The following is a 22,140-nucleotide window of genomic DNA, read 5'->3' as shown; positions in this document are numbered from 1 at the left end:
TTCCAAAAAATGCCAGCTTGGTTTTGCATCATCCAATTGAAAGGAAAAAAAAAAAAAATCACTTTCTTTGCCAAGTACATTTCTGGCTGCAAATATTTCCTGCCAGCTTTGCACATTTACATTTTGAAAGTATTTTCCTAGGCATCTGAGTTTCTTGGGGATGGGCTAAAGGCTAGCTCTTATCCCAAAACCCAAGGTTCACTCCCAAATGACTTTGATTTGTCGAGAAGGGCCCAGCGAGGTTACCACAGGGATCAGTGGTTAAGCCCAATCTTGTTAAATCGACTGGAAAAGGAGCTTAACGATGCTGGTAGCAGATGTGAAGTTGGGAGGAACTGGACACACCGAGGTTGATAGCAAATTAACTCAACAAATTCAAGAGGGACTACATAAACGGGAGGGAAGCAAATCTACGAAGAAGAAAGAATAACTCCTTCATCAGTTAAAAGCATGTCTGGAATACAGAGAGTGTATCAGCTTGAGGAAAAAAACCTAGAAAGCAGTGCTTCTGCAAGAGATTTAGCCCTGCAAGGCATGACAGTGCATTATCCCTAAGGTTAAAAAAAACAACAGTATAAATGTGGGCGGAGAGAGGGCTTTTTGGCATGGCAGCTTTTGATGGCATCTTAGCCCATCCCATTCCACCTAATCCCGTGTGCTGTAACCTCAGCTGGAGTGGGACTTCTCCAGGAATGGTACGAGACCGGGCAACACCATGATCCGCTCTCAACTTTTTGTTTGCAGTGGCATCTGTAAAAAAGAGCTGACGTGAAGCAGGGAGGGGAGAGGATGGGAGCCAAGAGGGTGTAATTCAACCACAGCTCAGCCCCGGAGGAGTTCCAACCCTCTGGCTTCCCTCCAGCATTACAAGACAGCCCTGCCTGTGCCAAGTTACTTACGAGCTGCTCTGCCAGCTCAAAATCCAAGTCCAGCAGATTAACTCTGAGCGGTCTGTTGTAGGTGAACCCCCGACCAAACTCCAGCTGCATCACTCGGTCGAATTCGCTCACTCGGTCCAGCCCCACGAAGATGAGAGCGTTGACACCTGAAGGGGGGGGAGAGGGGAAGCAGAAGGGGCTGTGAGGTGGGTCAGGGTGGTCTGCAGAGCCTGCACACCCTCCTCCCCTGCAAGGATGGGTCGTTATCCACCTCTTTGATCACAAACAGAGCTTATTCAATTGAGAACAAACATCTCCAAGCACGTTCAGTGCAAGCTTCCCACAGGCTTAGGTGCCAGCAGGGAGCTAAGTATCACAGGAAGGCAGTGAAGAACAGCAAGTGCACGTAGAAATCATAGAAACTATCAAAAGCTGGTGGATTTATGAGAAACGGTGGTAAAATGGGCCATATGTTAACACAGACTCTAATCACTGCCTTGAGTAGAAAAGTTACCTTCTGTATGCAAGGCAGATGAAGCAGCCTCCAGCTGATCCATGGAGTCATCTGCACCATCAGTAAAATGGATTATGACCTGGGAGAGAAACAAGTTTGTGTCAGGACCCAGAATATTTCAGGTGTGAAACACAATCCACATGCAACCTGCCTTTCTCTTCTCATCTGAGAAGAGACGGGGCAATTGCTATGCTTTTTCCAGGCCATGAAACTTTGCTTTTCTGTGCCCGATTATGGTATATCATACCATGCATGTGTTTTTTGCTAAAGCACCATTAAGGCAAATTAGGAAAGCAAGAGTTTGCAGCCAAGCAGCACTCATGGGTACAGGCTGCAATAAATTTCTTTGTTTAATGAATACATTTATTCAATTTATGAAGAACTAACAGTTGCTTTGCCAACTGAAATGGGCCAGAAGTCAACTTTCTTGGCCAACACCATCCCGGGGGCCTTGGCTTTGGCTTACCTTGGTGCTGCTGGAGGGCGAGGACCTGAATTTGTTCAGATAGGACCTCAGCGTGTCTGCTGTGAGAAAATAGGGCCCGCGGGTGCGCATGCCTTGAAACCTCTCGAAGAGCTCGGGCTGGTACTCGGAGAAGTCCAGTCCCTCCACGAGTTCCCCTCGAGCCTGAGCCATGATGGCCACCCTGACGTTGGGCGGCTGGTTGCCGGTGCAGCTGATCTTCTGCATCTGAGTGATTCTGTTCAGGACGGACTCCACCCGGGACTCCAGACCTCTTTGGGAATTAAATATATTCTGGCCGGGCCTGGCATCCGTGACGTCGAAGCCAATGATCACATCTAAGTCGCAATCTGAAAGGGAAATGCAGAAAGGAGAGGAGAGAGCATCACCTTCGAGCGACAAGGCTGCTGCTTTCCAAGTAATGACTTCCCTGGTCATTCCGTTCGTCGCTGGAGAAGACACTCTGCACCAAGAATGTCTACCATTCAATACACGTGTCCCTCAGCCTGTCTTTCATCATCGCAATGATAACCTGGGAAAATCTGCATTTTATGAGCTTAATATTTTTTTTCTTCCTGTGCAATTGCTGCTTAGAACAAGTCTAGCCAGGGTTTGGCATTTCCATCAGGCATCCAAGACTCCTGCTTCATCTCCACTGCTCGAAAACCTGTCGGGACTTACACCTTCTTCCTGTGCCTGAAGCAACCACCCTGCAGCCAGGGGGATGTACAAGGAGGTGACCATCAGATGACTGACCTCCAGTCTCTGAACGGTGTAGCATGGATTTGTATGGGATAACTGGGAACGAGGGCAGAAAGAGGCACTGAAGTTCCTCAGCCCAAGCTCATAAAGTGATGCACCGTCTGCCTTTATATATTTATTTATTATATTTAGCACAGGCTTGGAGCCAACCTGCAGGCCTGAGCCGCCCGTTGGTCTGGGGTATGGGGAAATCAGGCTGTCAGCCACCCTTTGTCTGGATCTCCTGTGCCTCACATGGGTCTTTCAAGCACGGAGGCGTCTGACATTTCTTCACGCTGGTGCTCCACTTGGGAAGCACCCATGGTTACCACCAGGAGCAGTTTGCTTGTCCCTGCGCTCCGTTTTTTCATCCTGGCTGGAGCTGCTGCTCAGCTCAGGGCTGCTGTGGCTCTCTTTCAGCTGCTCCAGAGGTTTGGGAGACGCCTCTGCTCAAAAGCCAGAGGGCTGAGCTGGGAGTAGGATTTGCCGTACTACAGTAAGTTAAACCAGCTGCAGGGACTCTGGTCCAACAGCAATACCAGCTTGCTTACTCACCCCAGTTCCCCTTCCTTGGCTTCTGAAGCAGCCAAATCACAGGATTCCTTCTTAAGGCAATTTTACCTTAAGATACAGCCACTCATGAGGTTAAATGGGCACCCTGGATGATCTGGCAAGAGAAGTTCTGATTTCCATCACATCATGCATGTGATGGAATGGGCTGAAGGGCCAAGGAATCCAACTAGCTTGCTACAAAGGCAAGCAGGCAGAACAAGGCCCACCACTTTTCGTTTCGGCGCTAAACAAGTTGCTCCACCAACATGCACCATGTGCCTACACATCTGGAGAGGAAGGTAGTGAGACTTAGTCCAAAGGCAGCTAGTTAAAGGAGCCCCTCCAATGCAGTAGTAGGTGGTCAGATGTTTAGTGCCTGCCTGTCATATCTGGAATTCTTCCACCATGGTGGTACCTCTGCAGTGATGGTACACCAGTCATACACCCGTTGAAGCACACCAACAGGCAGCTCTCTTACCAAAGGCTTGCAGCCTACCACCACACTCATGAAGGAGTTCTGAGCCCATGGTGCACCTCAGACTACAGGCAAAGCACAAGAGCGAGCTGGACAAGTCCATCAAAATGCCTTGGATATTAAAAGCCACCCTCGGCAATAACCTGAGCACATTATGAAAAGCACAAGAGCGAGCTGGACAAGTCCATCAAGATGCCTTAGATATTAAAAGCCACCCTTGGGAATAACCTGAGCACATTATGAAGGGATCCCACTTACCTCTTGTAACGTCCGTTGTTCCTGGGCACAGTTTCTCCTCCATAGCAGCTTCCAGTGTAACCAGGACCTGCTCGTTGAGCTCAGACAGCTCCTGGGCTGTGGATGCTCTGAAACTCATGGCACTCTCGCTGGCCAACCTGCTGACTTCCTTCAGGTCGATGTTTCTCACACCAACAGCAAACACCTTGACACCTTTCTGCGTGATTTCCAAGGAGGCACTTGGCCCATCATCCGAGGACTTCCCACCCGTGACGATGAAGGCAATCTGGGGCACCCTCTGGTCAATTCGGCTACCGGCCTCCTTCACAAAGTGTCTTTCCTGGATGTGCTTGATGGCTGCACCGGTGTTTGCCACTCGGCCGCCTTTGTAGATGACTTTGTTGATGGCATCCAAAATCTGAGGTTTGGTGGAATAGTCTTTGAGGAAAAATTCATCGGTGACATCGGAGTTGTACTGGGCCAGTCCTACCTGGATAGAGTCGCCATCCCTATAAATGGCGTCCACCACAGAGTAGACAAACTGGAGAACTTCTTGGAAGTTATCTCTCCCCAGATTGATGGAGCCATCCAGCAAAAACACAATGTCAGCCTGCTTTTTACCTCCTGGAAAGATTACAAAGAAAACACAGTTATTAATAATTATTTGTGGCATCTGCATTAGTTAAGATGCTTAGTGCAGTAGTATTGTGTTTCTCTCCTCTCCCTACCTTTCTAGTGTCATTGGCCTTGGCCATGATTTTACATCTGTACAAGAAGGAAGGTTTTATGCCACATATTTATTACACTTTATCCAACATACTTGTTTTTGTGATAGACACCCTCACCTCATTTCAAATTTAATTCTACTCTTTCCTACGCTCAACAAGATCTTCAAAGCCTTCTTTAAAGCAATGTGACTAAATGGTTGCCAATCAAAAGGTGTTACTATGGAATAATTTTCACATGATACAAATTCTACCCGTGCTCTATCCAGATAAGTCGACAGGATGAATAGCAGTCTTACCAGGTCCTAAAAATCCAGGGGTTTCCGTCGTAGGTATCGGAAGCTCTTCAAGAATACTCTGCACTTTCTTTTCTAAAGTTGGGAGTCCCGTGAAGTCCCTTACCACAAGCACACGCTCAGGGTCATTGGTAATGACCTGCAGCTGGTCCCTGTCCACGTTCCTGGCTCCAACACCCAGAGGTTTAATGCTTGTTGAAGTGATCACTGTAGCAGGCCTATTCACATCATCCTGGGACCGGTCTCCGAGGATGACAACTAGGTGTTGGGGCACTCCATCTTCTATCCTGCTCCCTGCAGACTTGATGAAGTAGTTCTTCACCACATAGTCTAGGGCTTTGCCAGCGTTCACGGGGGAACCCCCTCTATGCCTCAAGCGGCGGATGGCTTGCAGGACAGCATTTTTGGACTTGTGGGTCTTCAGGTAGAACTCGGGGAAGACGTTGTTGCTGAACTGCACCACGCCGATCCGCACTTTGTTCGGCCCAACTTCCAGCTGCTGAACGATTCTGCTGATGAAATCCCGAATGTGAGCAAGCCCGTCGGGCCTGACGCTGTCAGAGCTGTCAATAAGGAAGACTATGTCCTTTTCGTCACCGGAAACATCTGCAGGGAAGCAAGGGCAGAGGAAATGATTTGTGAGCCAAGCCTTTGCTTAAGGGACGTCTGTGCTATCTGCTCTCATACGATGTAAAATCGCGCCTCATATTTTAGCCAACTTTAGGCATGGTACCACTGGGAGCCTCTCCAAAAGGGTTTTGTGTGCAAGCGTGCAATGTGTGCACTAGCAGTCTGCCTAATACTCAAAGCATGCATTACTCAGAGCCTTATCTGTTTCCTTCATTAACACTCTCCTCTGGATTTGTCGATTTTTCCAGCTTCATTTAGCCCCAGATTTATGTCTCTTTCCTAGAGAGTTGCTAAGTGGGAATAGATGGCATTTGACTTGAAAATCAAAACACGTAACGCTTTTAGGTACTTCACTTGAAAGTCAAAAGTTACAGACTATTTAGGTACTTGGGTAGAATTTCCACATATCTAAAAGTTTCCTTCTAAAACTCTTCCTGTGCTCCTTAACCAATGAAAATCTCAGTTTAGAAATAAAGGAAGGAAAATTATTTACACATTTAGGCAACACTTATTTGAATAGCAACACAGAGGCAGCTGGTATCGACAGAGCCTTACCTATGGGGGGTTGCACATCTCCCAGCAGACGTCTGATTTGGTCCCCAGTCAGGGTTTCAATAGGAGTCAACAGCTTCTGCTCGAGGCTGGGCAGTTCCTGGAAGCTGGAGACTTGGAACACGTAATCAGGACTAAGGGAAATCTGTACCATTTCCTCAGTATCCATGTTCTTCGCCACCACCATGGGCGCCACCCCCACTTGTTTAACTTGGAGAGATGGGTACTCTAAGTCATCATCGGACTTGCGGGAGGAGAGGACAATCAAAAACTGAGGGACACCCTCCTCTATGCGGCTCCCAGAGGGACGGGTGAAGATGGTCTTTGCCACGAACTCAAGGGCCTCTCCCACGTTCACCTGCTGGCCACCCTGCGGCCGCAGCTGTCTCACTGCATTCTGCACCTCGTCCTTGGTGGAGTGGGCGTTGAGCAGGAACTCCACGCGGGGGTGCTCGCTGAACTGGACCACTGATATCCTGGTGGTGTCAAAACCCACATCCAGGTTGTTTACTATCCTCTCAATGAGGCTACGGATGAGGTAGAACTCCTGGGCAGCGTAGCGGGAGCCATCAACCATGAACACGACGTCCCTCTTCACACCCGCTGCAGGAAAGAAGGCAGCAGTCAGAGATTGCATCAGGCATTACTTATGGAAACCAGCTAAGCTCATCATCTAGTTCACTGGCCCATGCTGTTGGCCATGGGGAGGATGCTCATTGTTTTGTGGCCTGTGATATCTCCTGGGAGCTCCAGCAGACGGTTCTGGGTTCAACCCAGAGACAGGACCAATCTGCTAGGGACGTCCCCAGGCAGTGCAAGAACAGCACCTTCCAGAGCAAAGGAAGCAAGAGGGAGTAGGGGAAACCTGGAAAAATAATTCCTTGTGGGCTCTCCACCCAAGGACACGTAGCCTGGTGATGCTCCTTACTCAGGGCAGGTTGTCAGGCAGCCTTGGGTTGTTTTACAGTCAGTACTACCCCTCTTTCCGTGGCTTTGTCCTCTAGGACAGCTTCTATCCTATTATTCTCTCAGCTTCTGCCTTTCCAGGATGACTTTTGGCTTCCTAATAAAGTGTTTTCTGCAGAGGTAATTCAGGTCAGAGAGTGAATTATTGCTGAATATCACACTGACAAATGAGGTTGGAGGAAAACGGTGTGTCTCTGAAGGGAAGAAACAGATAAAATAGGATGGCAGACTTCAAAGGGACTGATCTAGAGTGGGTACCTTTCATTGCAGGCATACACTGGGTGGATTTCATTCCAAGCAAGACCAGAAATGGAAGATCTGATCCTTTTCCTGCTACCCATTTCCAGTTTCCCTTCCCCCAGTGAATGACCATGGCAAATGTAAGACATGTCAGCAGGTCTTACATTTAGCAGAAAGCTGACCTTGATTTACAGTGGTGTGAAGGTGTCCCCATATCATATAAATGACGCAATTTCCATTCCAGGAGGAATAGCATGGACTTAAAATCTACCGACTAAATATAAGATTAAGGTCATAGCACGCACTTTGTGGGTCTTCCATGTGGATACAACATGGACCACCTTGAGGGATGGCCTTAAAGGTGTCTCAGCTGAATTACACAGCTCCTACCAACCCTATGTACATTAAATATATATATATATATCGACAGTGAGACCAAGATGGAGTTTTAGCTGTAACCATCTTTGCTTTTCTCAGTTTGTGTTGCAACCATGATGTCGCTAAACATCATATTTTGCCGTTGGCTCTCGGTGCAGACACAAACATCTTCTCACCTGGGCTGGGTGATGTAAAAACCAGATCAGGGGCAAGTGACTCTATCTCTTTCTTGGTCAGCCGGATGACTCTGTTCGAGACGACCTGCTGCACCGTATCCAGCTGGCTGAAGTCAGGCACAGAGATAGCAAAATCTGGGAGGAAAGAAATGGTCTGCAGCTCTGTGAGGTCAGCATTTCCTATCCCAATGCCAAAGGGCACCGTGCCACTTGTCTTCAGGACCACCGAGGGCCTCCTCACGTCATCCTGGGACCGATCAGCTGTCAGCAGAATCAGGAACTGCGGGACGCCCTCTGCTATCCTGCTGCCGCTCGACACCGTGAACACATTCTTGATGAGGTAGTCGAGGGCTGCTCCGGTGTTCAGAGGAGATCCTCCCATAACCTTCAGCTCCTGGATGGCACTGATGAGATCTGCTTTGTCTTCGTGGGTGTCAAGTAAGAACTCGGGTTGGATGACGTTGCTGTACTGCGCGACGGCGACGCGGACCTTATCACGACCGATATCCAGGCTTTCCACAACTCTTTGGACAAAGGTCTTCAGCAGAGGGAAACCATTTCTGACGCCATCCGAGCCGTCAATTAGAAACACCACATCCTTCTTCTCACTTCTCTCAACTACTGTTTGAGACAAGTAAGGGTAGGGAGGGAATAAGTGAGATTCTCTTTTGCAGTGATTATTATCCGCCGCTTACATTGAACCGAAGGAGCACAAAACTTGGGGAGGGGAGAGCGAGGTGTGAGGATGGGTGATTCGGTTCCTTTGCTATTGGATGCAATCCTCGGTGAAGAGGCAGATGGGTGTAAAATCGGTGGAAACCGCAGCGCAACGCGTGCCGTGCCTTACCCACCGAGCCATAGAATCATAGACCCATAGGAAATAGAGTGCCAAGGGACTCTGGATGCCATCCCCTACCTGGGGCTGGAAGAAGCCATCTGCTCCCAAGGGGGTTGGGAAGCTGGCACGTGACTTTGCAACATGCAACAGAAGGCTGGGGCATCTGGTATCTTTTTGGTCTCAGAGTGGGAAGCTGGCACGTGACTTTGCAACATGGAGGCTGGGGCATCAGGTATATTTTGGTCTCAGGGAAAACTGAGTTTCTGAAGGAAAGGGCATAATGCCAAGAGGGTGCTCACAGGGAGTTGGTGAAGAGAGAGAGAAAAGCTTTTCTGAGGCATCGCTGAACTCAGAAATAAATAATCCTGCACATGCCCAGATAAAAATAAGAATTTCCTGGAAGGCACATCCAACTGAAAAAGCTTTTCTAAAATGCTAGACCCTGATTTATTTATTTTTTTTTAATAACTTCAAGAACAAAAAAAAAATGCTAAGTGTGACCGAATGTTCTTTTTTTAAAAAACTAAGATAGCGAAAGGTCAAAGATCAGAGAACTGTTGCTACATTCTGCTCTTGACTAACAGAATTGCAAAGCTTTGGCTCAGCCAAGCAGAAAATACCAGTGCCTCTCAAACACAGCAACGGATGGGTGGCATCCCCAAAAATGCCACTGGCCTGTTTATATTGGCCAAGTGGAGCAAGCAAGAGCATGATCTGTCCCTCTGAAGAAAATCTTAAATATCTTCTTAGAAATGCTAGATATGTAAAGAGTTACCAAGGGCAGATGAAGCCTTAATGCAGACTCCAGACCAAGTTTATTTTTTAAGAGGAATGTTGGAAGCTTGGTGGATTAATGCATAGTACTAAAATATTAATATAGCTTGTTGAGCAATACAGGTAGAAAGAAAGAGCAGGCATCGCCTGGTGTATCCCACTTTCATACACTTCCTCTGAAGTTCAGGAGCAGGGGAAGACACTCCTAACAAAGGTGTCTAGGTAGCAGATATAGAAGAAAAAGATATGGGTACTCTTATGAGGTGGCTTTCTTTTAGCCAAGAATATTAGGAAAATCAGTTGGATGCAGTTATTTGTGAGCAATTAGCACAATTATTCACAGTACTTGGTGACCAAAGGGATTCAAAATGATCTTGACAAGACAGAAATGGTTGAAAAAGGAGAATGCAATTCAAGACCACGAGTTTCACTAGTCTATATTGAATCACAGAATCACAGAATCTTCTAGGTTGGAAGGGACCTTAAAGATCATCTTGTCCAACCGTCAACCTAACTGACAAAAATAGACACCAGCACAAAAAACAAAAAGCAACACCATCACTAAACCATACCTCCCAGCACTTCATCAACCCGGCTTTTGAACACCTCCAGGGTTGGGGCCTCAACCACCTCCCTGGGCAGCCCATTCCAATGGCTGAGAACCCTTTCAGTGAAAATTTTTTTCCTAATATCCAGCCTGAACCTCCCCTGGCGTAACTTGAGGCCATTTCCTCTCATCCTGTCGCCTGTGACTTGAGAGAAGAGACCGACCCCCACCTCTCTACACCCTCCTTTCAGGGAGTTGGAGAGAGCAATAAGGTCTCTCCTCAGCCTCCTCTTCTCCAGGCTGAATAACCCCAGCTCCCTCAGCCTCTCCTCATAAGACTTGTGCTCCAGACCCCTCACCATCTTTGTTGCCCTTCTCTGGACCCGCTCCAGCACCTCAATGTCTTTTTTATGGTAGGGGGCCCAAAACTGGACACAGTACTCGAGGTGAGGCCTCACCAGTGCTGAGTACAGGGGGACAATCACCTCTCGGGTCCTACTCGCTATGCTGTTCCTGACACAGGCCAGGATGCTGGTGGCTTCCTTGGCCACCTGGGCACACTGCTGGCTCCTGTTCAGCCCACAGGCCACCAACACCCCCAGGTCCTTTTCTGCCAGGCAGCTCCAGCCACTCTGCCCCCAGCCTGTAGCGCTGCAGGGGGTTGGTGGGACCCAAGTGCAGGCCTCAGCACTTGGCCTTGTTGAACCTCATCTCTTTGGCCTTGGCCCATCCATCCAGCCTGTCCAGATCTTTCTGCAAAGCCTCTCTACCCTCCAGCAGGTTGACACTGCCACCCAGCTTGGTGTCGTCTGCGAACTTACTGAGGGTGCACTCAATCCCCTCATCCAGATCATTGATAAAGATGTTAAAGAGAATTGGCCCCAGTGCCAGTTGCAACACTAGGAAGCATCTACATTCACAGGTAAGTTACGACTTTGGGAGGAAAAAAATCCTTTTACCTGCTTCTGTTCAATGCCCTTTCAATCTCATTGCATATCCAAGGCAAAATCAAGCATCTCATAATTTTACGTCCTAACATCTTTCATATTCATCTCAATGGTCTCCTTTCCATACTAAGCAATCGGTCACTTTGTCATAGAAGGAGATCAGGTTTGTCAAGCAAAGGCAAAAGCTTTGCTTCTTTTTTGAGGCAGAAGCTCCACAAATATGGGAAGGGGCAACGACTCTGCATAGAAAGGATGGGGTAAGAGATGACTAGGGGACACCAGTCTGACTTTGGAGACACAAGGTTGAAAAGGTAGAAAACCTTCAAGGAAAGATTGAATGAACTGGCTACGCTGCTGGTAACATGAGGACTGAGACAAGATGCACATGGCAAGCTGGAAGAAATGAAAGACTGTCACACAAAACACGGGAATGAGCTAACATCCATATCCTTGAGCTGAAAGAGATGTAAAGGGCTTAAACTATGACCAGGAAGGCAAAGGTTTGTCATTGAGGGAAACTACGTACAGATAAGGACAAAAGCGATTGAACAGATTGATTATGAAGGCTGGGGAAATCTCCTCCACCAGAGGATTTTCAGAACAGACTAGATCAATGTCAGCTGGTTCCTGACGAGACCACCCTGTTGGGGACAAGGGTATGTAGCAGATGGCACCCTGAGATCCCTTCCAGCCCTATTTCTTTTTATGTTTCTATGATTCTAAGACCATCTACCCAGGACTTCTACGGAGAGATGACGTGGATGTTATTACACTTTTCCTTGTTCCCACCTGCTGTTGGGAAACAGTTTAATTCTCAAATTAGGGCTGCCCCAGGAAATCACACAGCTGGACATGTATAAGATCCAATCCCGCAGTGTCGATTTACAATTGTGGCCATGTGATTCTTTTAATATTTTTTTTTAAATTCTTTAATTAATCCCTACTCATGTACTGAGCTTGTATTGGTAACTGATTCAAGAGCATCTAATTTATTGCTGCACAGGTACAAAATGTAGAAACTGCCATCATATCCCATAAGAAATAATGGAGCAAGAGTTAATCCAGAGCAGTTCTCCTTACTCCCTACCACTCCTCCAGAAAAGGGAGGATGGAAAGATAAACCAATGCAAGCCTTTCTTTGCTTCTTCTAGCCCTTGCTTAGTATTGCACATCAATTATTGCAAGATCTCTGCACCAACGACCCTCTTATTTCAGGTCTGTACCACGTTTTACACACTGGTGACACCACCTATTGCGGATCTTGCAGCCAAACAAAAGGCTTTTTCCTTATCCATCTTTAAAATTCAGTTTGGACCTCAGTGCTTTGCTGGATCTGCTGGTCTGACTAGAGGAAAATCCAAGTACAGTAGCAGTTTCTACATAATCATTTTAAATATCGTGAGACCCAATTGCCCCAGTTACCAAATTGAAGGTGGCATGTAAGTGGTGTCTTTCAGCCTCTTGGAAACCCAGGGAGGTCCCTGTACCTGTTGGCTGAAGCTGGATAGTTTTCAACAGGTTGACTATGTTTGGCTGAAGCTCTGAAATCCGAGGGAGGGAGTCGACTTCCAGGATGAATTGTGGGGCGTAAACTATCCTTTCCAGCTCTACAGGGTCGGCGGTTTTGGCTTTGATAGCAAATGTCACGACTCCAGCTTGCTTCAGAGCATCAGATGGTTGCTCCACATCATCGGTTGACCTCCCGGCAGCAAGGAGAACCAAAAACTGAGGAACGCCTTCTTCGATTCTGCTTCCAGCTTCCTTAACAAACAGCCTCCTTATCGTTTCATCCAGCGCAGCTCCAATGTTCAGTTGCTTCCCGGTTTTCAGCCTCATCCTTTTCACTTTCAGAAGCATGTCTTGCTTAGATGGGAGTTCAGCAAAGTCAAACTCAACTTGGATCGTGTCACTGAATTGAGCTACGGCTACTCGTGTGGCATCGGGACCCACATTCAGGTCAGAAATTACTTTGTGTACAAAGTCCCGGACAGGAGGAAAACTACCCAAGAGGTTGGCTGAGCCATCAATCAGGAATAAAATATCTTTCTTGCTTTCTAGAATAAATTCACAAACGAAAAGAGGAGGGAAAAAAAAAAAGAGATATGAAGGTATTTTTCTTCTTAAATGTCATCCTAGAAACTTCTCTGCAAATTAGCTGGGTTTCAATATGCAAAGCAAGCGATTTTCATTTACCAAAGTATTCAAGGGCTACAGGACTAAAAGTACCTTTGTCTTGTTAATCTGAGAAAGAAAGGGAAGCAAAGACACCTCTCTCCTAAGACTCAATACACAGTCATATCGTACACATATTGCATCACATCATGTAAGTCATATCATAAATTAGCTGTTTCAGACTATACCAGCGATGTTTATATTCTAGCAATTTGCTGATAATACAGGCATGAAGTACAACAGCAGTGGAGGGTTGTTTTTCTTTCCCTATTTAAAGGCTCAGTAGATAAAGAACATAAAGAATTAGTTCATACATACACACACAAAGCATTTTCTGTATTCTCTTAAAGTACTTCTCACAGTTGCAACACTAGGAGGCATCTACATCCACAGGTGAGTTACGACTTCGGGAGGAGACAAATCCTTTTACCTGCTTCTGTTTAATGCCCTTTCAATCTCATTGCATATCCAAGGCAAAATCAAGCATCTCATAATTTTACTTCCTAACATCTTTCATATTCATCTCATTGGTATCCTTTCCATACTAAGCAACGCTGGTTGTTTTTAGTCTTCATATGCACTTAGCCACAATAAGAGAGTTTGTTAGAAAATACCTGTTTAAAAAGGGTTAAACTTGCCAACAGCTTTTGAATTTAACGTTAGAGAATCAGTTTTGGTACGTGAAGACAAATTCAGCTTCTTTCACAGCCTGATAACAGCACTTTGACAGAGCAGTTCAGGGGAAGGATTCAGCCACCCATACCTGGCTAGACCTCTGCCCCCCTGGGCTCTTTGGCACGACTTTTAACTTTTTCACACCACTCCTTGTAGCCACAAGTGCTTGCTCCCATACCCCAAACTAGTGCAGACAATGCATTTACAGGCTGTGATTATGGCAACCAAAAGGGAACATCTCCCTAAGTGACTGGGGAGCATAGAGTCACTCGGATCCTCCTTTGGTCCTATGAAGGCTGGGGAAATCTCCTCCACCAGAGGATTTTCAGAACAGACTAGATCAATGTCAGCTGGTTCCTGACGAGACCACCCTGTTGGGGACAAGGGTATGTAGCAGATGGCACCCTGAGATCCCTTCCAGCCCTATTTCTTTTTATGTTTCTATGATTCTAAGACCATCTACCCAGGACTTCTACGGAGAGATGACGTGGATGTTATTACACTTTTCCTTGTTCCCACCTGCTGTTGGGAAACAGTTTAATTCTCAAATTAGGGCTGCCCCAGGAAATCACACAGCTGGACATGTATAAGATCCAATCCCGCAGTGTCGATTTACAATTGTGGCCATGTGATTCTTTTAATTTTTTTTTTAAATTCTTTAATTAATCCCTACTCATGTACTGAGCTTGTATTGGTAACTGATTCAAGAGCATCTAATTTATTGCTGCACAGGTACAAAATGTAGAAACTGCCATCATATCCCATAAGAAATAATGGAGCAAGAGTTAATCCAGAGCAGTTCTCCTTACTCCCTACCACTCCTCCAGAAAAGGGAGGATGGAAAGAGAAACCAATGCAAGCCTTTCTTTGCTTCTTCTAGCCCTTGCTTAGTATTGAATGCAAGCCTTTCTTTGCTTCTTCTAGCCCCTCTTAGTATCACACATCAATTATTGCAAGATCTCTGCACCAACGACCCTCTTATTTCAGGTTTATACCATGTTTTATACACTGGTGACACCATCTACTGCAGATCTTGCAGCCAAACAAAAGGCTTTTTCCTTATCCATCTTTAAAATTCAGTTTGGACCTCAGTGCTTTGCTGGATCTGCTGGTCTGACTAGAGGAAAATCCAAGTACAGTAGCAGTTTCTACATAATCATTTTAAATATCGTGAGACCCAATTGCCCCAGTTACCAAATTGAAGGTGGCATGTAAGTGGTGTCTTTCAGCCTCTTGGAAACCCAGGGAGGTCCCTGTACCTGTTGGCTGAAGCTGGATAGTTTTCAACAGGTTGACTATGTTTGGCTGAAGCTCTGAAATCCGAGGGAGGGAGTCGACTTCCAGGATGAATTGTGGGGCGTAAACTATCCTTTCCAGCTCTACAGGGTCGGCGGTTTTGGCTTTGATAGCAAATGTCACGACTCCAGCTTGCTTCAGAGCATCAGATGGTTGCTCCACATCATCGGTTGACCTCCCGGCAGCAAGGAGAACCAAAAACTGAGGAACGCCTTCTTCGATTCTGCTTCCAGCTTCCTTAACAAACAGCCTCCTTATCGTTTCATCCAGCGCAGCTCCAATGTTCAGTTGCTTCCCGGTTTTCAGCCTCATCCTTTTCACTTTCAGAAGCATGTCTTGCTTAGATGGGAGTTCAGCAAAGTCAAACTCAACTTGGATCGTGTCACTGAATTGAGCTACGGCTACTCGTGTGGCATCGGGACCCACATTCAGGTCAGAAATTACTTTGTGTACAAAGTCCCGGACAGGAGGAAAACTACCCAAGAGGTTGGCTGAGCCATCAATCAGGAATAAAATATCTTTCTTGCTTTCTAGAATAAATTCACAAACGAAAAGAGGAGGGAAAAAAAAAAAGAGATATGAAGGTATTTTTCTTCTTAAATGTCATCCTAGAAACTTCTCTGCAAATTAGCTGGGTTTCAATATGCAAAGCAAGCGATTTTCATTTACCAAAGTATTCAAGGGCTACAGGACTAAAAGTACCTTTGTCTTGTTAATCTGAGAAAGAAAGGGAAGCAAAGACACCTCTCTCCTAAGACTCAATACACAGTCATATCGTACACATATTGCATCACATCATGTAAGTCATATCATAAATTAGCTGTTTCAGACTATACCAGCGATGTTTATATTCTAGCAATTTGCTGATAATACAGGCATGAAGTACAACAGCAGTGGAGGGTTGTTTTTCTTTCCCTATTTAAAGGCTCAGTAGATAAAGAACATAAAGAATTAGTTCATACATACACACACAAAGCATTTTCTGTATTCTCTTAAAGTACTTCTCACAGTTGCAACACTAGGAGGCATCTACATCCACAGGTGAGTTACGACTTCGGGAGGAGACAAATCCTTTTACCTGCTTCTGTTTAATGCCCTTTCAATCTCATTGCATATCCAAGGCAAAATCAAGCATCTCATAATTTTACTTCCTAACATCTTTCATATTCATCTCATTGGTATCCTTTCCATACTAAGCAACGCTGGTTGTTTTTAGTCTTCATATGCACTTAGCCACAATAAGAGAGTTTGTTAGAAAATACCTGTTTAAAAAGGGTTAAACTTGCCAACAGCTTTTGAATTTAACGTTAGAGAATCAGTTTTGGTACGTGAAGACAAATTCAGCTTCTTTCACAGCCTGATAACAGCACTTTGACAGAGCAGTTCAGGGGAAGGATTCAGCCACCCATACCTGGCTAGACCTCTGCCCCCCTGGGCTCTTTGGCACGACTTTTAACTTTTTCACACCACTCCTTGTAGCCACAAGTGCTTGCTCCCATACCCCAAACTAGTGCAGACAATGCATTTACAGGCTGTGATTATGGCAACCAAAAGGGAACATCTCCCTAAGTGACTGGGGAGCATAGAGTCACTCGGATCCTCCTTTGGTCCTGACCTGCTAAAGGGCTTAAAATTGTACTGTTGTTCAAGTGTGCCTTAAAGCACCCAAAAGCAATGACTTGAACAAAATCTCAGGTCACACATTTAAGGTTAAGCACACCCCTTACCGCTCTGACGACTCAGGGCCTTTGACAGATGTGAAGGTGTGCGTTGGGAACAAAGAGCCAAGAGAAACAAAAAGATTAATTTAATGCAGTCAACATGAAGGAAGGGAGATATTACCTGCTGGGGTGAGTGGAACCTCTTCCACACCTCCACTAACATATGTTGTTACAGGCTTATTTAACTCCTGCGGTAAAGCTGCCAGAGCACTGAAATCATCCATAAAATACACCATTCTTGGATTAAAGGCAATCTGTTCGAGTTCTGCCTTATCCGCACTCCTAACTCCGACAGCAAAAGTCAGAACTCCGGCCCGAGCTAATTCATTGGAAACTTGCAAGAAGGGATCTGCAGACCTCCCTGCTGTCACCAGGACTAGGACCTGCGGCACTTGTTGGTTTATTCTGCTCCCACCAGCTTCCGTGAAGTGATTTGAAAGCACAAAGTTCAGTGCAGAGCCAGTGTTCAGCACCGACCCCCCCTTGGGCCTCAGCTGCCCCATGTGTTGGATTATGTCTGATTTGGTTTGGTACGAGTACAGAAAGAACTCGGTTTTAGGAGTGTCGCTAAATTGCACTAAACCAACTCGGATTTTGTCGCTGCCGACATCAAGGTAGTTAACTAGGGTGGCAACAAAGTCACGCACAAAGGGGAAGTTGGCATTTCCGACGTTGAGTGATCCATCCAAAAGAAAGATGATATCCCTTTTGGTTACTTGAACTGCAGTAGAGCACAGAAAATAACATGAGACATCACAGAAAGATCTTGCAGCCAAACAAAAGGCTTTTTCCTTATCCATCTTTAAAATTCAGTTTGGACCTCAGTGCTTTGCTGGATCTGCTGGTCTGACTAGAGGAAAATCCAAGTACAGTAGCAGTTTCTACATAATCATTTTAAATATCGTGAGACCCAATTGCCCCAGTTACCAAATTGAAGGTGGCATGTAAGTGGTGTCTTTCAGCCTCTTGGAAACCCAGGGAGGTCCCTGTACCTGTTGGCTGAAGCTGGATAGTTTTCAACAGGTTGACTATGTTTGGCTGAAGCTCTGAAATCCGAGGGAGGGAGTCGACTTCCAGGATGAATTGTGGGGCGTAAACTATCCTTTCCAGCTCTACAGGGTCGGCGGTTTTGGCTTTGATAGCAAATGTCACGACTCCAGCTTGCTTCAGAGCATCAGATGGTTGCTCCACATCATCGGTTGACCTCCCGGCAGCAAGGAGAACCAAAAACTGAGGAACGCCTTCTTCGATTCTGCTTCCAGCTTCCTTAACAAACAGCCTCCTTATCGTTTCATCCAGCGCAGCTCCAATGTTCAGTTGCTTCCCGGTTTTCAGCCTCATCCTTTTCACTTTCAGAAGCATGTCTTGCTTAGATGGGAGTTCAGCAAAGTCAAACTCAACTTGGATCGTGTCACTGAATTGAGCTACGGCTACTCGTGTGGCATCGGGACCCACATTCAGGTCAGAAATTACTTTGTGTACAAAGTCCCGGACAGGAGGAAAACTACCCAAGAGGTTGGCTGAGCCATCAATCAGGAATAAAATATCTTTCTTGCTTTCTAGAATAAATTCACAAACGAAAAGAGGAGGGAAAAAAAAAAGAGATATGAAGGTATTTTTCTTCTTAAATGTCATCCTAGAAACTTCTCTGCAAATTAGCTGGGTTTCAATATGCAAAGCAAGCGATTTTCATTTACCAAAGTATTCAAGGGCTACAGGACTAAAAGTACCTTTGTCTTGTTAATCTGAGAAAGAAAGGGAAGCAAAGACACCTCTCTCCTAAGACTCAATACACAGTCATATCATACACATATTGCATTACATCATGTAAGTCATATCATAAATTAGCTTTCAGATTATACCAGTGATGTTTATATTCTAGCAATTTGCCGATAATACAGGCATGAAGTACAACAGCAGTGGAGGGTTGTTTTTCTTTCCCTATTTAAAGGCTCAGTAGATAAAGAACATCAAGAATTAGTTCATACATACACACACAAAGCATTTTCTGTATTCTCTTAAAGTACTTCTCACAGTTGCAACACTAGGAAGCATCTACATTCACAGGTAAGTTACGACTTTGGGAGGAAAAAAATCCTTTTACCTGCTTCTGTTCAATGCCCTTTCAATCTCATTGCATATCCAAGGCAAAATCAAGCATCTCATAATTTTACGTCCTAACATCTTTCATATTCATCTCAATGGTCTCCTTTCCATACTAAGCAATCCTGGTTGTTTTTAGTCTTCATATGCACTTAGCCACAATAAGAGAGTTTGTTAGAAAATACCTGTTTAAAAAGGGTTAAACTTGCCAACAGCTTTTGAATTTAACGTTAGAGAATCAGTTTTGGTACGTGAAGACAAATTCAGCTTCTTTCACAGCCTGATAACAGCACTTTGACAGAGCAGTTCAGGGGAAGGATTCAGCCACCCATACCTGGCTAGACCTCTGCCCCCCTGGGCTCTTTGGCACGACTTTTAACTTTTTCACACCACTCCTTGTAGCCACAAGTGCTTGCTCCCATACCCCAAACTAGTGCAGACAATGCATTTACAGGCTGTGATTATGGCAACCAAAAGGGAACATCTCCCTAAGTGACTGGGGAGCATAGAGTCACTCGGATCCTCCTTTGGTCCTGACCTGCTAAAGGGCTTAAAATTGTACTGTTGTTCAAGTGTGCCTTGCAAAGACACCTCTCTCCTAAGACTCAATACACAGTCATATCATACACATATTGCATTACATCATGTAAGTCATATCATAAATTAGCTTTCAGATTATACCAGTGATGTTTATATTCTAGCAATTTGCCGATAATACAGGCATGAAGTACAACAGCAGTGGAGGGTTGTTTTTCTTTCCCTATTTAAAGGCTCAGTAGATAAAGAACATAAAGAATTAGTTCATACATACACACACAAAGCATTTTCTGTATTCTCTTAAAGTACTTCTCACAGTTGCAACACTAGGAGGCATCTACATCCACAGGTGAGTTACGACTTCGGGAGGAGACAAATCCTTTTACCTGCTTCTGTTTAATGCCCTTTCAATCTCATTGCATATCCAAGGCAAAATCAAGCATCTCATAATTTTACTTCCTAACATCTTTCATATTCATCTCATTGGTATCCTTTCCATACTAAGCAACGCTGGTTGTTTTTAGTCTTCATATGCACTTAGCCACAATAAGAGAGTTTGTTAGAAAATACCTGTTTAAAAAGGGTTAAACTTGCCAACAGCTTTTGAATTTAACGTTAGAGAATCAGTTTTGGTACGTGAAGACAAATTCAGCTTCTTTCACAGCCTGATAACAGCACTTTGACAGAGCGGTTCAGGGGAAGGATTCAGCCACCCATACCTGGCTAGACCTCTGCCCCCCTGGGCTCTTTGGCACGACTTTTAACTTTTCCACACCACTCCTTGTAGCCACAAGTGCTTGCTCCCATACCCCAAACTAGTGCAGATAATGCATTTACAGGCTGTGATGTTATTATGGCAACCAAAAGGGAACATCTCCCTAAGTGACTGGGGAGCATAGACTCACTCGGATCCTCCTTCGGTCCTGACCTGCTAAAGGGCTTAAAATTCTGCTGTCGTTCAAGTGTGCTTGAAAGCACCCAAAAGCAATGACTTGAACAAAATCAAGAGCTTCCAGTCTCAAGTCACACATTTAGGTTAAGGTTAAGCACACCCCTTACCGCTTTGACGACTCGGGGCCTTTGACAGATGTGAAGGTGTGCGTTGGGAACAAAGAGCCAAGAGAAACAAAAAGATTAATTTAATGCAGTCAACATGAAGGAAGGGAGATATTACCTGCTGGGGTGAGTGGAACCTCTTCCACACCTCCACTAACATATGTTGTTACAGGCTTATTTAACTCCTGCGGTAAAGCTGCCAGAGCACTGAAATCATCCATAAAATACACCATTCTTGGATTAAAGGCAATCTGTTCAAGTTCTGCCTTATCCGCACTCCTAACTCCGACAGCAAAAGTCAGAACTCCGGCCCGAGCTAATTCATTGGAAACTTGCAAGAAGGGATCTGCAGACCTCCCTGCTGTCACCAGGACTAGGACCTGCGGCACTTGTTGGTTTATTCTGCTCCCACCAGCTTCCGTGAAGTGATTTGAAAGCACAAAGTTCAGTGCAGAGCCAGTGTTCAGCACCGACCCCCCCTTGGGCCTCAGCTGCCCCATGTGTTGGATTATGTCTGATTTGGTTTGGTACGAGTACAGAAAGAACTCGGTTTTAGGAGTGTCGCTAAATTGCACTAAACCAACTCGGATTTTGTCGCTGCCGACATCAAGGTAGTTAACTAGGGTGGCAACAAAGTCACGCACAAAGGGGAAGTTGGCATTTCCGACGTTGAGTGATCCATCCAAAAGAAAGATGATATCCCTTTTGGTTACTTGAACTGCAGTAGAGCACAGAAAATAACATGAGACATCACAGAAAACAAAAATGGATTATTGATTTTTTTTTCATGTGTGCATACAGCGTACGCTGTACACGCATGTAAACCTCGTTAGGAGGAAGCGGGGAGAGGAGGAGAAAGAGAAGAGGAAGAGTGTGATCAGCACAGAAATAACTAGGACCTTGCTGGAAATTTGGCAGGGGAGGATTCTGACTTGCGTTGAAAAGCCTTTTAAACGTCAGGTTTATCAACAGGGCTCAGTCTCTGTCACGGCAGGTGTTTTCAACAGCTGCTAATGTTCAGGACCAGGTGAGGCTCCGCTTGCACGAGGGAAAACACCTCTGCCAAGTGACCCATTTGGTAGGTATTTTGAGAGGGTATTAAAAATAGGTTTTACTGACAGGCTTAGAAAAGCTGGCCCCGATGCAATCGCAGCGGCTGCTTGAGACACCTGCCTTTTTGACACCTGCATTTGAGGCAGAAAACTGCATTTTGATGTCAGACATACATTTTGCGGGCTGCTGAAGTGGGGAAAAAGATTCCCGCTTCTCATAGTAATCAGCCAATTCTTGGCTCCTTTTTTTTTTAAGGCTAAATCCTTCCTAGGCTGTCTCCCAGCATCTGAGCCTCAAGACAGATCTGCAATGTCACCTTAAAGACACCCCAGCATCACCTTCTTGCACTTTTTGTTCTGAACACATCACATCTAGATGACAGACCAAAATGCCAAATAATGATGCCAAATCTTTAAATAAAATCTCAGAGAACTGGTGAGTGGGCTCATCCAATGCATCTCCTGGATGCCTTTGTGCAAATAAGTTATTCAAGAATGTATTTACGCCCATTGCTAATTCTGATCAATATCTTTCTGTTTAAAGCATTTAAACATATACCTATACATATCAATATCTTTCTGTTTAAAGCATTTAAACG

At 45.4% G+C, this 22,140-nt stretch overlaps 1 protein-coding gene across 2 annotated transcripts in view; it reads right to left on the bottom strand.

Moving 5' to 3' along the window:
- Positions 1–22,140, bottom strand: part of COL6A3 (collagen, type VI, alpha 3) — a 77,361-nt gene that overhangs the window by 31,551 nt on the left and 23,670 nt on the right. Inside the window, exons 6-14 of one of the 2 annotated variants that reach the window (XM_014951716.1) lie at positions 20,608–21,207; positions 17,786–18,352; positions 7,824–8,444; positions 6,067–6,666; positions 4,885–5,487; positions 3,882–4,484; positions 1,859–2,205; positions 1,393–1,471; positions 900–1,045 (exon numbers count right to left, since the gene is read on the bottom strand). In XM_014951716.1, coding sequence (XP_014807202.1) covers positions 900–1,045; positions 1,393–1,471; positions 1,859–2,205; positions 3,882–4,484; positions 4,885–5,487; positions 6,067–6,666; positions 7,824–8,444; positions 17,786–18,352; positions 20,608–21,207 — 4,166 coding nt within the window. The remainder of the gene's footprint in view (positions 1–899; positions 1,046–1,392; positions 1,472–1,858; positions 2,206–3,881; positions 4,485–4,884; positions 5,488–6,066; positions 6,667–7,823; positions 8,445–17,785; positions 18,353–20,607; positions 21,208–22,140) is intronic. The other variant, XM_014951715.1, reaches the window with a different exon arrangement.

This window comes from Calidris pugnax, unplaced genomic scaffold, assembly GCF_001431845.1.
Source record: "Calidris pugnax isolate Ruff unplaced genomic scaffold, ASM143184v1 scaffold184, whole genome shotgun sequence".
NCBI lineage: Eukaryota > Metazoa > Chordata > Aves > Charadriiformes > Scolopacidae > Calidris > Calidris pugnax.
This window is presented reverse-complemented; position numbering and strand designations above follow the sequence as displayed.